This window comes from Cotesia typhae, unplaced genomic scaffold, assembly GCF_013202065.1.
Source record: "Cotesia typhae breed Kobodo isofemale line unplaced genomic scaffold, CoteBio_Ctyphae contig_123, whole genome shotgun sequence".
NCBI lineage: Eukaryota > Metazoa > Arthropoda > Insecta > Hymenoptera > Braconidae > Cotesia > Cotesia typhae.
In genome coordinates, this window is record NW_027423715.1 from 3,882,179 (window position 1) to 3,898,312 (window position 16,134).

Sequence of the window (16,134 nt, forward strand, 5' to 3'; positions counted from 1 at the left end):
TGGGATCGCTTGACCGTAAATAATACATTTAAAACATAGTGAGTTAAAAAATACTATAAATATAAAATAAAAATAAAAAAGCATTAAATATATAAATAGTAGTGTCTAGCAAATAAAATAATATCTTAACTTGTAACACACGATGTTGGAACGTTGTTACACGAGAAACCGGTCTTGAATTTCAATCCTCTTATTTTAGCTTTTTACTTTTTTTTATACTTATAAATTAAATATAATAAAATAAAATATATAGTTGACCCGTCTTATGAAAGATATGTAAATATTATATAGATAAATATGTGTATATACATATATGTAATATGTATGCCTCTTTCCTCTTTCCTCTTTTCTCTGGGCCTCTGGCAACCCGCGGTACGCGATACACGATACACATTTATGGATATTTCGTTATTATATATTATATATGTGTATAATATATATCCGACACTACATACTACATACTACACGTAACGTTTTAAAATGAAAAGTGGAATTGGCATGTATTACCATGTTATATATGACACGTACTAGTACCGAGTTACTGAGCCATGCATTTAATCAATCACGCTTTGCATGAATCATACATTTTCATTGGCATTTTCACGATAACACATACACAAGTCGTCTGTACATGTACGTGTGTGCATACATAATGTATTGACAGACAGACAGATAGACAAATCATACACCAGTTACATAAATACACATTTTTACTCAGCTAATAACATTTATCTGTCTATAATAATCCCATTTATTTTTATTTACAGTATTACGAGATGTCCTACGGACTCAATGTGGAAATGCACAAACAGGTATGATTTATTTATTAAAAAGAAAATAAACATTTTTATTTAAATATGTGTTAATAAATCATTAACATATATTAAGCGGGATTATTTAAAGTTTAAATGGAAAAAAATAAGAATGTCTAACATTCAGTATTAAGGTGTTTTGTTTGTTCGGCTCACAGTCTATTGAATAAATATGTAAACAAGGTAATAACATGGAAATAGCGCCACGGGTTCTTAATCCTGAGCTTTTTTTGTTTCTTTTACTTTAGGAAGCACTCCATCACGCGATCCTACCGCAGTAATTTAAAATTCCGGAGGCTAAGCTTTCGCTAATAATTATTTGTATTAAAAACACCTACTTAACTATTTTATAAAATAAAATTCAATGGATATTAATGAATAAAATACTCGATAATAAATGAAAAAATCTTTAGGAAAAATAAAATTAGGGGTTGAAAGTTTGTGGTACGAGAAGAATAATGGTTGCAAGGGATAGAATGAATATATATGTATGTATACAGAGATTGAGATAAAAATTATAGAATATGAGGGTTGAGTTTCTGGCAGGTAATTCAAGGGGATAAATAGCTTTCTTGCTCTCTCAGACCCAGTGGTACAACTATTTTTCATGTCGGTCTGTCTGCGTCCATATAACTATGTTTAATTCGTCCGCAGAGTAGAAAATCAGGGTGTGAGGTAAGCTTTTGAGAACATTTAAACTCACCCTTGCTCTACCGGTGGGTCTTTTTATTTCTGTTCTTAACTTTTTCTTTCTCTAATGTATTTTTCCCCGTTCCCGGGTACATTGTACAGTGTACAGTGTACAGCTTTTTTATTATTATTTTCAGACTATCGTTCGCGCTTTCCTCGCATCGCCGCGGTTCCTTTTTTCTTAACGGTATACTCTACAGTACGGTGTACTGTTTCACTCCGGTACGCGTCGACGTGCCGAGAATAATGCCGTCGTTTATTGAATATTTAAAAGGCATCCCCTTGCTCTACTCGAGGGCATGTTCACTCTGTTCACACCCTCCGTATTTTTTCCACCATCCCAACGTTTTATCGCAAATCCGGCCTACCCGTCGATTGCTAACATTTTTTTTATCCTTGTTCTTATAATATTTTGATAGAGAAAAAATTTTCCTTTGTATTTTATTTTATTTTTTTTTTTTTTCGACGTGCTTTATTCCCGACCGAGCTGACGAATAATTAAACTCGATGACTAAATATTTAAAATGGAAAATAAATAAAAAACGGTTGATAAAATTCATGCCCAGCAACAAATTCGTTAAATAAATAAACGGCCCAAACAGTGGATTACAAGAGCACATGTCCAATGTGCTGTAGAGTGTACGGAGCCGAAATACAACAGTGAAAAATGTTTAAAGAGCGACGCATTTTCCCCGTGTAAACATTGTCCTCATGATAAATAAAAAATAAAAAAGTAAAAAATAGAATAGACCGTTTTTACGATTCAATAGAAAAGAGAGAATAAAAATAAAAATAAAAATAAAAATAAAAATAATAATAAAAAGGTTTTAATGTAAAGTGTACCGATGGGTAAATAGCAGTAGAGAAAAAGACCGGAATTACATTGAAGCTGAATTACGAGTGAGGTGTTAAATTTCAATGGTATGATATTTTATAGTATCTAAAAAGAGCATAAAAAATGATGAAAAATATAAGCTCGGTATAGTATGGATTAATAAAATTCACGCATGGAAAATAACGGCAACCACTACGAATAATTTGATTTTGTTTTGCACTCGATCTGACCTCTGGCTCAACCCCCAGTCCTCAATCCTCATATCCCCTTCTTCCAGTCTTTATTTATTTATTTTTTTCAATTTTTATATTTTTTTCCTCCTCTTTACTTGCCCCAGCTCGCTATGGACTGCGCTGGAAGCTGGCTCTGTGTCTATTTGCGCAATAATTCTCATTTCGTCTGTCCCGCTTTTCCAATTTGCTTTTCCGTTATTCTCTTTTCACGTGCTTTTTTCCAGCAAGAGCGCTGCTAGCCACGTTCTGCACCCGGACGTTTCAGCCACTCATTATTCATTTACCGATTAAACGAGCTCATGCGCAAAAAAAGCTAAATATATACCCCTCGATCAATACTCGCAAATTCCAATCTCTTCCTACCTTACTTTTTTACCTTTTTCTATTGTATTCTATTCTATTTTTATTTATATTTTTTTACCCCTTGTGATTCTTGCCAATTTTTATTTACTCGTTTTCCTTTTATTTCAATATTTTTAACAATTTTTTTTTTTTTTTCATTTATTTATCCTCTGTTTTCTAATATCGGGGAATAAAAAACAGGAGACCAGCGAAAATGGCTAAAAATCAAAACGGTGATAGGGAAAAAGGGAATACCTGAGTCGAGTATACAGTGGATTCTCTTTTGAATTGATGAGTCCAAATGATTGGAGAATGAAAAAATTTAATTTTACATTTTACACCCAAAAAAAAAAAAAAAAAAAAAAACAAGTACCATTGAAATAAAATTATTAAATATTAATTCAGAAATCATAAAAATCCATTTAATTAATTCACAATTAAATTCATTGCCCGTCAGAACTTCAATATCATTTTATAAATTTTTTACCTATCATATTAATTCAATATTTTTTTATAAAAATTCATTTGATGTCGGTAAAAAATTTTTTCATTACCTACCAGATATTTTCAATGTTCTTTATCCCCTTTATAAAAAGAATATCCATATATGTATAATACATAAAATCATAAACGGTATAGGCAGTAAAAAAATTAAAGTTACTCAACTCGGTACATACTTATTACACATAAAAAAAGTGTGCCAGTAAAAAATTACGGCTGGAACCCGAAACTCCTGAAAAGCTTTTTACGAGTCAGCTAGTAGGTACGTAAAGTATACGTAAACTATAAGGGGGCACGGGTCTGTACCCCGGGTTTAATAAAATAAAAACCGAGCAGAGGGTAAGCGGAAACGAGGCGCCGGAGAAAACGTTCCTTGTTCTACTATTCGCTCTAGTCTAGAGTCTAAAAAAATTCTACAACAGCGAGCTCGAGTTTTTTTATCCCAGCAGCAGTGTCAGAACTTTTTATACGTCAGTGTGTGCATGTAAATGAAACATATTAAACCCAACGACAAAACTCTGGGGATTGACTCCCTTTACAGCTCTCTGAATAGGGGAGCAAAGAGAGTAAAAAATAACTGTCTGGTGAAGGAAAGATGGAGATGTAGCTGGAAGAAAAAGTATAAAATGAAATGAAAAAGAAGGAGCCGAGTAAAGCGAGAATCCACTGCTTGAATGTGTCATAAAAGTCGTAGTGAAATAAAAAAATAAATATAAATATGGAGCCAAGTGGTGGTGTATAAGATCGTGTGTGTTATAGGTATGAGGAGTATGGGAAACTGATAAAGTTACTCAAACAGTTGGCTGTAAAAAATATGTATTTTATCAGCGTCGCTTCTATAACTTTCAGTCGGCATTGAGGTAGGACGGATTACGAATGTTTAGATGATGATACGGATACGAGGGATGAAAATGAAACGAGAATCTGTGGGACTTAAAAATCCAGTGTGGTTAACGCTGTATATAACTCTTGTATGTGTATTTTATACATTTACACACAGATATGATGATGAGGATATGAGGATGTATAAATGTGTCTGGGGGAGGCTGGAGCATGATAAGTTTTATACGTTATGCATACAGAAATGAAATAACTCGGATACGTGGAATATTCTGCGGGTTTATTTAATTGAAGTTGCTGTTTTTTCTGATGAAAATAATGGAATTTTAACAACGATATGGAAAAATAGCATGGTCAGGTTTTTTGGTTTTTTTCTCTAAGAGATTTATATTATATTATATTGAAAACATATATGAATATATTTTAATTCCATTGGAGGAGAGTTAAAATCAGAGTAATTTTTTAATTAAGAAACTTGATCTTATATCTTATATCCTCTTTCCTATACTTAATGAATGGGTAATTAAGAAGCGATATTTTTTAACAGTCAATTAATTCTTGAGAATCTAAACGCTTCCTCGGAGTTGAAGTTTTATTCCCTAGTTTATAATTCATTTAAGTTCACCCCAACAAACCGTTGAGATTCTCGAAGACTTTATAAAATCACTTGCCCAAGAAATTTACTTGGAGAATTCACGGCAAAGCACAGTAGAGATAGAAACTCGGGTGTGTGAGTAAATAATAAATAAGGGAGCATTCACGAGTGACAGAACTGTGGTGTGAGAGTGATTTTGTTTGGTGAGGACATATCAGTCAGAATAAGTGTGCGGGAGAACGTAATAAGGCACCGAGAGACGAGAGTTTGCATTTTAGTACGGGGGTTGCTTGAATGGGTGAATGGCTGCGGTATTGTGAGTCTTGAGTATGTAAATGTTCATATATATATATATATATATATATATATATATATATATATATATATATATGGAGTGAAATAGGGACGACGAAGCAAGACCAAGGCGTCAACGCATTAACGAGGGGCCTGTATATAATATTATACATCTCTTTCTCTTGAACATTTACATGAATACGTACATATACATTCATCCAATTTGCTCATACACTCTAACCCTTACGCTGTCGGTCTTTATTGCTTATTGTCGTAGCGGCTCGGTATTACAGAGTACAGAGTGGGAAGCATACATACTACTACAGAGCCCGACGCTAATTTGTGTTTTGCGGAGAGCCTCGGGCAGAGAGTAAATGCAAAAAGACGAAGACGGCGACAAAGACGACTGAGAAATCGAGCTGGCTTTGGGATGGGAGATGGAAGATGGGAAATGAAGAAAGAGAGAGGAAAATTTACCACCCCGTTGTAGCACAACCGTCTTTCCGCCTTGTTATACGCGACTGGTGAACGCCACCGTTAATTACGTCGTACATTAAGTAGGTTCCCCGAGGACTGCCGAGTCGCTTAAAATTATTACAAACTTGCCTCCTGCCTCCTACACTCTACTATATATTTACACCGAAGAGAGACAAAGATAGGTTTGTGGTGTTACACCCACTCTTGCTCTTATATTCACTAATAATTTTAAATGTATACCTTATACCTATACACTTATTCTCATTGTTTGGAAGGTAAAACTTTCCTCGGCGAACACACCCACCAACCAGCCTGAAATATTGCTGGTTAGTTGTTTACAAGAGCTCTGATTATTTTATAAACTAATATTAATCCGGTAATTAAACTCGTCCAAGTATTGCCAAAGTTTTGTGTTTTAAACCCACTCAGAATTTCAGTTCCATCATAACCATAATGCTAGTCATTGTAGTCATTGTGAAATTATTATCAAAAGGAACATTAGATAAGCGATTGGAGAACCGTCTATCGAGAAATATATCCGATGAATGTGTCAGCCGAGACCCAGTCCAACAATAGTTACAGCAACAACAGCACCACCGGAGTTAGATAGCGAAATACATACTGGATCTAAAAGCGGAAAGCTTTGGAGCAACCTGGCCAATAATTGTCCCGTGGGTGGATCACAGCATACAATACTGACACACACACACACACACACACACACACACACACACACACACACACACACACACACACACAATACTATCTACTCTCATTCCCTATTCTCTGTATGCTCTCTGATGTGGTGTGTCTAGGTTTCATGGTATTACTATGCTATGTAGGTTATAGTTGGTATTATAATGCTGCTGCTACTGCTGCAACATGTATCGAGAGGTGGTAGTGCCCAGTGGCAAGTCCGATAATGTTTAGCGCAATCAGCGATAATGGCGGTGTATGGTGCGTTTAATCAAGGCAGTAGCCCGTTGTGGGTTTGCGGTTCCAAGCCAGAGCTACGGGTTTGCGCGTCAGAGTGTTCCAAAGGAAAGGGCTGGTTGGTTGGCTGGCTGGCTAGCTGGCTGGCTGGCTAGTGGGCTGGTTGGTTGGTTGCCTCACTGCCAGCCAGAGTTGGCTCCAGTTGAATCAAGGTCGAAGCCTTCACATCACCACCATTACTATCAACCACCTACTACTACAACTACAACTACAAGTATAACAAGAACTATAACAACTACAACATCGCTACTAATAGCATCACCCTCGGTGTTAGTGATGCCAGTACACTAGTACATTGATGCATACTGGTTAGTCTGAAGTACTATCTGTGTGGGAAGGTGAATAGGAAGAGCCAAATGGCTGAGAGGCAAAGAGAAACTTGGATACATCAGGTGGGTTTAGTGGTCACCAGTGGACTCTCACATCGCCTCGACCAGAGAGTGACCACACTCGGGTGGGTGTGAGCCTAGTCCAACCGCATCCACCCACTCACACTTAGATTCTGATGCTTTAGTTACCAGCTACAAGCTACAAGCTACAACCTACGAGCTACAACCTACAACCTACCGGATATCTCTCGCTCTATTCCAACATCTACTTTCTGTATTCTCTATCTATTCTCTTGATCAGACTTTACTCGTTGTGTATACTTTATACGAGTTGTTGCCGAGTTTAGACCCAAGTACAACTAGTGCATTCATATTGGTGATAACGTTTCCAACGGTTTTAAGCCACAACTTAACAATGCACCCAAATCAACGATTTACTTCAACTCCAACTATACAATATGGTTTCTATTTCATTCATCAGCACTAATTACGGCTGTACGAACAACCGAGTCAATTAGGATGACCCAAGTTTAGAGAATCTGTTAAGGCTTTTTATAATAGCATCTTGATAATTAATTACTGCTACTTTACGGATTGGACTGCGAGTACTAAATTAACTCTATGATTTTATCTCGAGGATTAAGGGGATTTTGTCATATTAATAGAGCCGAGTAGATAAAGAGAATTCAATTTCATTAAAATGGTTAGATAGATAATAATTTATCATTGATTGAGTCCCAAAGCGTACGACAACTTGAAATTGTAAATTATTAAAAACATAAGTCGAAAATGAAAAATAGAAGAAAGATCTGACGAATATATATATATATATCTATCTGCGTTAGTTAGTGAATGTTACCAAGCCTATGAACATGAGGATGTGGTTCTTGGTCAAGCCAAAAGCATCGTTCGACTGGGCAAGCCACTCTCGATGTACGAGCTAGTCGGTTGCGGTTGAACACGCGGCAGTGAGCAGAGTGCAGAGAGCAGAGTTTAGTTTATATATATATATATATATATATATATATATATATATATATATATATATATATATATATATATACATGCATGGACGTACAAAGTGTGGTGAGAGTGTATGTGTGCGAGTAAATGGTATCAAATCGTGCAAACCCGTTAACGTGGTTTCAGTGAGTCTTGCTACGCTCGGTCGATTAACCAGCGGCCATCTGTCTATTCACAACATTGTATGCTGGTGATCTTGTTGCAAACGTCAATGTCAGAGAGTAGAGCAGAGTTGGTTCCCTTGTACTATAATCTAACTAGCTGTGGAGCAAAGGCTTGGATTTAAATAGGGACGAAGCAGTTAGCAAGTCTAGTGTGGAGCTTGTCAGTATGTATTAGATTGTAAAGGCAATCCCGTTGTAAGTGGTGTGTACCTTCGATCTGGTAGTATTAGTTGAGTCTGGCGTATAGTTTATATCGTGTTCAAGGACACCCCCTTATTAGCGATATCACCAGACGATCAGGTACTGAAAACCCTCGTCGTCTTCCGCATGGAAGGAGTAACGTTCAATATCCATGATTACTCCTAATTCACCGGATCCCAGTGAGCGAACCTAAGATAATCGATCATTCCTCGTTCATGCGAACATCGTGTATACCACTCAAAAGCTCTTGTATCTCGTCAATCTTGACATCGGCCAATCATTACTCCCAACACCAGCACCAACAGTGTAACCTATACTTGACCAAGACTATACATTGTCATTCAATATTTAATTCATACCACAGTAATAAAAGATGTACCATTCGGGTCGTAGATGTCATTGCTTCCAACTATCCTATTTCCTGAGCCATTGTAAATGTCCTTGACATTATGCAAATACTTGACCTTTTACGGAGAGTAGTTTGACCCTCTGAAATATCCAACACAAAGTGTCGCTTCGTCTCAAATACTAAAGGCATTGAGGAAAATAGCAAGCCTTAGGGTCAGCGCTGCACACTCACCCTCACACACTGTACATATTATACAGGACCACTATAGATCCATATAGCCAACTAGTCAAGTAGTATCTCAAGTAAGTAAAGTGCTGACAAAGCACTCGGCTGTTCAAATATCCAAACACCAAGGTTTTTCGCTGTCTATCGGGTAGGTCTCTCGTACATTTGCAATCGCTCAAGGACCACTTACAACCACAAATTCAGGACGTCATCACCCTTTTGCTTATTCTTCTTCTTGTTCGTATCGATTTTATCTACATGACAAGAGATCACTTTGGCTTCTGGTTCTCGGTCCATTATTTTTCCCGTTCAAATCGACAACCACACACACACACACACACACACACACACACACACACACACACACACACACACACACACTGGGTTGACTAACTGAAAAACTCTGAGCAATTGCGATAGAAATAATTTCCGATCTGTGATTCTTGGTACACTACAACTACAACTATGGCCATTACCATCATCCCCCTTTGGGGATGTATCGTGTATCTCTGTTTGGATGTCAGCTTTGTCTACACATACCCTTCGGTGCTTGCTTTGTCAACTGTCTCTTTAGAATGGTATACACATCGACATCGACCTACAATTGATTGATTCTTGTTTACCTTTGAACCTTACTACATAATAGTCCATTCTGGTTCTGTTCTATTCAATTTCATAGCGAGTCTGGTCTCCCAACTCCCGAACTCGAACCCCGAGCACCGTCCTAACTCAAACGATGACAACGGGGACACGGACAACTACTGTTTCATGTTTCAATGAACCTACTGTGTCGACTGCCAGTAAACTCTGACTGCTGTTTGCTTGATGCTTGATTCCAATGTCTCTCCAAGTCCGATTCTCTGATGAGATGTCTGTTAGTCCAGAAACAATTTACTGATTCCACCGTGCTAATGAGATTCACTCTAAGACATTCTCGGCTACTAAATTCAACAATCACCGTTTCAAACTAAAATATAAAATATAAATAACTATCTCCTTTCGCGATTCCCGATATCAATAAAACACAAGTCAACATAATATTTCTCTTTTATTTCCTTCTCTCTATCTATTCATTTTTCATAGACATATCTATATATATTTATCAATCTTGTAGAATAAAAACTACAAGAACGAAATAACTTTTCTCGAGAACATATATCCGACTTTATAGCATTGGTATTGACGGGAAAAGTTACAAGTGGAAAGAAGAGAATAAAATAAATAAAATAAAAATAGAAAAAATATATATAAGTTTATAAAATACTTGATAATACTACAAGTATCGGGATTCTCGAGGGCTTTTTTTATTTTTATTTTTTTTTTTCCAGTATTGAATTATCGAGGTATCTCTTGAGGTATCGACAGCCGTAGCAGTAGACTTTTGAGTAATGTCTACATATATGTAATATAACTTTTATACATATGGGTAAGAGGAAAGAGTATGAATATAAGGAGGTATATAGTGATATAATGTATACGTATGGGGATGAAAAGATGAGGGTGTTGCGAGTTGAGAGGAAAAGAGGAAGAAAAAGTTAAAAGAGGCGTCGTGGGAGCATTCAGTTAACGTCACCGTTTTACTACAGCTAAAGAATTTTATCTTGGTTCGTTGGTTTGCATTTTCATGCCACGCCTCTACGCCAGTTAACGTTTAAGCCCCTATTCCCTATTCCCTACCTATAAAACTACCCCTACATTACTCTATACTCGAGTGCGGTTAACCTTATTCTACACAATGCTCCAAGCACTTTAATGTATTTAAACTTTTTATTGTAATTTATATTCTAAATAAAATTTTCATCCAGCTTAAAAAAAAACACATTGAATTCAAAGTAAACTTTTATTTACCAGAAAGTGTTGAAAGATGAAAGTTTTTTTTTTTTTTTTTTTTTTTTTGTCCCGAACAAAAGCAAATAAATTAATAGTCCAGTAGGTAAAGAGTCGGTTTATTGGAGTAAGACGTAAGACAAGAGACCAGGAAACGAGCCAGCCTGAAAACAGCTTTGCTACCCAGATAAAAATAAAAAAAAAAAAAAAAAAGAGTGAAACTCTGGTCTGTTTTAAAAAAAAAGGAAAAAAAAGTGAGTTAGACCCTTTTACCTCACAACTGACTCACTCATTCACCCTTCAGCTTACTAGAGAGCACTTGAACCCCATTCATTATTTTCTTGGTTACCTCCTTCGCCCAGGGAAAACTTCTCGGGAACGCAATTACGTCTGCAGCTGCTCCCCGCCTCCTCGATTCTGCAATCTTCCCTTCTCACTCTCAAACTTTTCCTCCCTTTTTCCTATTTTCCTTTTTACCACGGTTAAAGTATCCTGTCTAGCAGATAGTATGAGTAAAATCAACTTATCCGTCCAAAGGGTTTAATATTTTAAAAATTTAAACAAAACTCGGCTTCTCCGGTTGAGCCTAACATTATTATTTCTCCCTTTTATTCTTCGTTTTTATTATAATCAGAAGCTTAATGGCTGGGGGTGAGGTGACGAGTAATTAAAACGAGTCATATCCCCTTTATTTGAGAGCCTGAAACCGAGGTTTAAAGCTGGTGCCTTGAAAACGTATCTCCTTAGCAGACAGAACCCTAAAAACCCATTCCTCAGCCCCTCACATCTCATTCTTCACTTTTCACTCTCACCCTCACCTTTAAAGTTATCGCGAGATTGAACGTACGCCCTTTTCCATCTACTCAAACCATTACTTAAAACTCGTTGTAGTCCCAGTAATTGTTAGAGTACGAGTGCGAGTATGAGTGTGTGCTACGAGGGTGAGAATGTCAGGAATTTCAGTGGCTGCGATATTTCAATTAGCGTTCACACCCCAGTGGTACTCGACGCCTCGAGCCGTAGCTCGTTTAGGGGTGACAAAATAAAAGAAATAAAGACGCCTGCTGCTGGTGCTCGTAGTGGTAGATGGTGTGATGGCGGTGATGTTGAATGTTGATGGAGTACATATATACGCTACATACCCTGCGTATTATATAAATGACAAGGGGATTACTTTGCCAGCTTGTTAATGATCCCCTGACATGCTATGTGGTACACGTGAGTTGTTTGGTTAGTTATTATTATTACCCTTACTATTATTATTATTATTATTTGTTATTTATTTTACATACCTCATAAATTAGTAACCAAAAGAGGGTAGACATTAGTCTAATTGGTACTAATTATTGTCAACAAAAAAAAAGATTATTGTTTTATCCAAATTATAAGGTATAATATTGATATTATAATTTAAATATTGACAATTTCCTGATATTTCTTCAGAGAAGAAGTTTTTAAATATTTTAATATTTAATACTATTACAAATTGAAATGAAATAGAGTTCTTTTTTTTTTTTTTTTTTTTTTTTGTCAGTAGATGTAGAGAGTAAAGAAAAAAGTAAATGTTCTGAAGTGGTGAACGAAAAGCGGCTTTTCGTGGCACTTTAATTGCCGTGAGTTTAGTAGTAGTAATGGAAGCAGGAGAGTTAAAGTAAAAGAGAAATAAAATAATAAAAAAAAAAAAAAAAGCTCGACGGTGTCTGAGTAATTCTATTAGTCGTCTGAAGATTGAATCGTCAACGAGATGGTTTTCTCGTCGCTTTCTACGTGCTTTCGTTGTTTTAATCCAATTTCTACTGTCTGCTTTTTATTTTACTTCACTTTTTTCTTCATCTCGCGACAAATTTCACCACAAACTGTAAATAACTCTCGCATCTTCTCAATTGAGTGTTTTTAAATAATTACTCGACAGCTTTTTGTTACTTTATCTCTGTTTTACTATTTTTAAATTAATTGAAAGTTTATCAAAGTCGACAAGTCATTTTATGAAAAACAAATTTCAAATATAAGTTTATAAAATTATTAGACGAGCGGTAGTATCATTATTATTATTATTATGTATAAAATAAATGGTTTACGGTATAAGTAAGTAAGTGAGAGAGTAAGAGTGTGAGAGATGAAGAGAGGTTAAGAGATGCGGTTGACGTTGAGAAATTGACGCTGGTACTTGGTTGATTCAATTTGGTAGCTCGTCTTGCTTTGATATTGAGCTTGATTGCTCCTTGCGGGCGGGTGTCCTACACTCAACGTCTTGTCGTTTGCACTGAAAGCTTTTGTGCATCTCTCACGATTATTACTACCACCAGCATTCTCATCTTCGTCTCTTCTCTCAACTCTCAACTCTCTACTCCTTAACCCTCATCTATCACTACTTGACTAGTTCAACAGACTCGAGATTTATTGACCTCAATATTAATTCACTATTTGTTCTTTGATCTTACAGACGGAGATTGCCAAACGGTTAAACGCCATCATCGGGCAGATCTTGCCATTTTTGTCACAAGAGCATCATCAGCAAGTGGCCAGTGCTGTCGACCGCGCAAAACAAGTCACAATGACCGAATTAAATTCAATTATTGGCGTAAGTATTTTATTTAAAACCGTCCAGTGTCATTAAAACCATCAAATCAATCAACTACTCACTTATTCAGTTATTCACTCATCATTCACTCATTCATTCAAAACGACAATAAAATTAAAACCAATTAACGATCACCTATTTTATTGAATCCTATCAAAATTGTTTTTCATTTTCTCAATAATTTTCACCAGACAATCATAAACCAGACATTAATTAAAACACGCTCAACATATAACTATATACACATTTAAGTGTATTTCGTCTTATTCGAGCATAACTATCTCCTTCCTGTTAAGAGAAGAAAAGAGAATCTCTTACCGCCTCATCTTCTCAATTGGTTGTTCTACTCGCAAATCTGAAATTCTCCTCAATATTGCTCTCGAGTACTCAATTTCCTCTCTATTAAGCCGGGGGGTTCGCTTCACCATCACCCAAGACCAGACTCGACATATTCCTTCTTCCCTTGTTCGTTCATCTCGGTCCCTCACACTACCTATAATATTATAGATGTAGATATATCTATCTATCCGGTCTCTCTGGTGTCGCCACCGCCAACCAACACCGACACACGAATCTCCTATGAATCTTATCATTCACAGTGAGAGAACATCTCTTCAGTCGGCGTGCTAACTTAACCTGCTAGTAAACTCTGCCAGTTGGATAGGTTATAGTGTTATGGTGGTGTATGCTCGAGCGCCAACTAATCAGCATTCCTCGCTCACCCGTTCCGGAAAATAGGCTGCAGATCCAACGGAGGAAATAACCCCTGAGGGACTGTAAAACAGAGGGATCAATTTTGAATTCACGCAAGCGACAATGTCCTCATCTTCCTTTCCCACATTGTCTTCATCTTCATCTTCATCTTCATCCTTCTCGTCTTCTTCCTCTTCCTCTTTCCATTTAATTCGACAGAGTCGTTTCCTTCCTCCTCTACAGTAAAGTACTCTGCACGCTTGGAAATCCTTACACACAAGAAGTCTTCTCAAAGTTATCAACCGTCTTTGTCCTCCTGACAACCCTATCTCTTATCAAGCCCTTTGCATTACTACACATTGGCTCTTAGACCCGAGGATTCCTTCCATTTCACCGCAACTCTCACGGGATTTAACGTTGCACCTCACCGAGTTATAACCGACTTACTACTGTGTCATTTTATTTAAAAACTTTCGAGAACTTAATTCGTTTAAAACGCGTCAATTACAGTGATAACTCATAATCTTTAATTAAATATTTTATTAAAAGCAAATTAAAGCCCGTGTCGGGTATTTGTGTCAAGTGAACGCTTGAATATTTGATTAAATACTGGAAAAAGTTTAAATTCAATTATTGTGGAATGGTTTAACATAAAAAGTTGTAAAAAGTGTTTGGCAAGTTATTAACCAGCCGAACTAAACAGTAGACGGTTTGATAACTTAGAAACCCCTTTTATTTAAATCTTTCTCATTAGCCGGGTTTTATAGCGAAGCAAAACTTTTTCATCTTTATCCGTGCCGGAGCCGAGTCAGCTGGCAGTAAGCACCGGCCAAGAACTGCTGATCCGTGATACCCAAGAGCGGATTCGCGTGATGATCCTCACTCTGCTCTGGTTAAATTCTCATCGCGAGCTACTACTTTTGCACTCTTCACCCACAAGGATTGTGACCTAGAATTTTGAATTCTACCATCTACCACCCTCTGGGCTTAAACTTTATCATATATATCTATATAAATATATATTTTTATTTCAATAAACACGAGTAAACCCGCAGTGACACAAATAAAAACCGAAAAGTTTAAAACTTTCAACGGTTAGTTATATGTTATATATTTTATATATTATTGTTTATGTTGTATGTATTAGTATTAACCAGTTGTTAAAGTGTTAGATGCAATTTAACGTCACGAAATGTATGTTTCACTTCTCAGCCATCCGTGTCGTACTAACGTCTGGCTTATTATATCGTTAAGCCATTTAATTATCTCAGCAAACTACTTGCCGTAATAGTCGAGCACTCATACCCAAAACCATCTACTGAGTAACATTTTCCCGTGGTAGTTATAGCTCTCTAACCCACACCACTACCCTCAAACTGACAACTCACAGCTCATGTGCTGACCTGGCTCCGGCTCTGTCTAATACACTCTCACACACTCACACAAACAATAAACTACTACAACCCTGGTATGGCTGGTGGTACTAGTACTGCTGAACTCTGTTGTTGGTTTTCCTCTGGTTGAACCAACCCCAATCCGTTCTAACGAGTGTACATGAAGCCCCAGAGCTCCAGAGTAATTTTGCCCCCTTTTATACTACCCTCTACCCTCTTTAACTCCCAAATCCTTCAGTCTCAGCTCCTTTTTCTCTCACTCCTATTTGACTTTTGCTCTCACACCGACAACGACTAAATATATCTATATCTATATCTATGTATAGACATTAAATACAACAGGAAAGCCAAAAAGCTATTGAAATAATTTACGATTTGTTTGTCGTTGCTCTGGGGATACTCTTTCTCGCCTCAGTCATTTTTACTCACTCCAACCTCTGATAATAACTTAATACCCACCGATTCTATATTTAGTACCAATTCGGCTTTATTTTTACTCAAAATGTACGAATCTTTATTCCATAAAGTCCATACTGAGTAAATAAATAAGTAATTTATAAATATTTGAGGTAAAAAAAATAATAAAAAAATACTCGGTTGAAAAAGTAAATACTTACAAAGTGGCTGCAAATATTTATCAAGTCTTTTTAATCTTCTTTTAATGAATAATCAATCGGAAAATGTGGCTCACAAGCACGAGATTTACACAAGTGCTTTTTTTTTTTTTTTTTTCATT

At 36.5% G+C, this 16,134-nt stretch overlaps 1 protein-coding gene across 12 annotated transcripts in view; it reads left to right on the forward strand.

Moving 5' to 3' along the window:
• Positions 1 to 16,134, forward strand: part of LOC141533567 (protein groucho-like) — a 57,766-nt gene that overhangs the window by 23,890 nt on the left and 17,742 nt on the right. For all 12 annotated transcript variants that reach the window (XM_074252545.1, XM_074252555.1, XM_074252569.1 and 9 more), the window contains 2 exons: positions 768 to 812; positions 13,174 to 13,311. In XM_074252545.1, the coding sequence (XP_074108646.1) occupies positions 768 to 812; positions 13,174 to 13,311 (183 nt within the window). The remainder of the gene's footprint in view (positions 1 to 767; positions 813 to 13,173; positions 13,312 to 16,134) is intronic.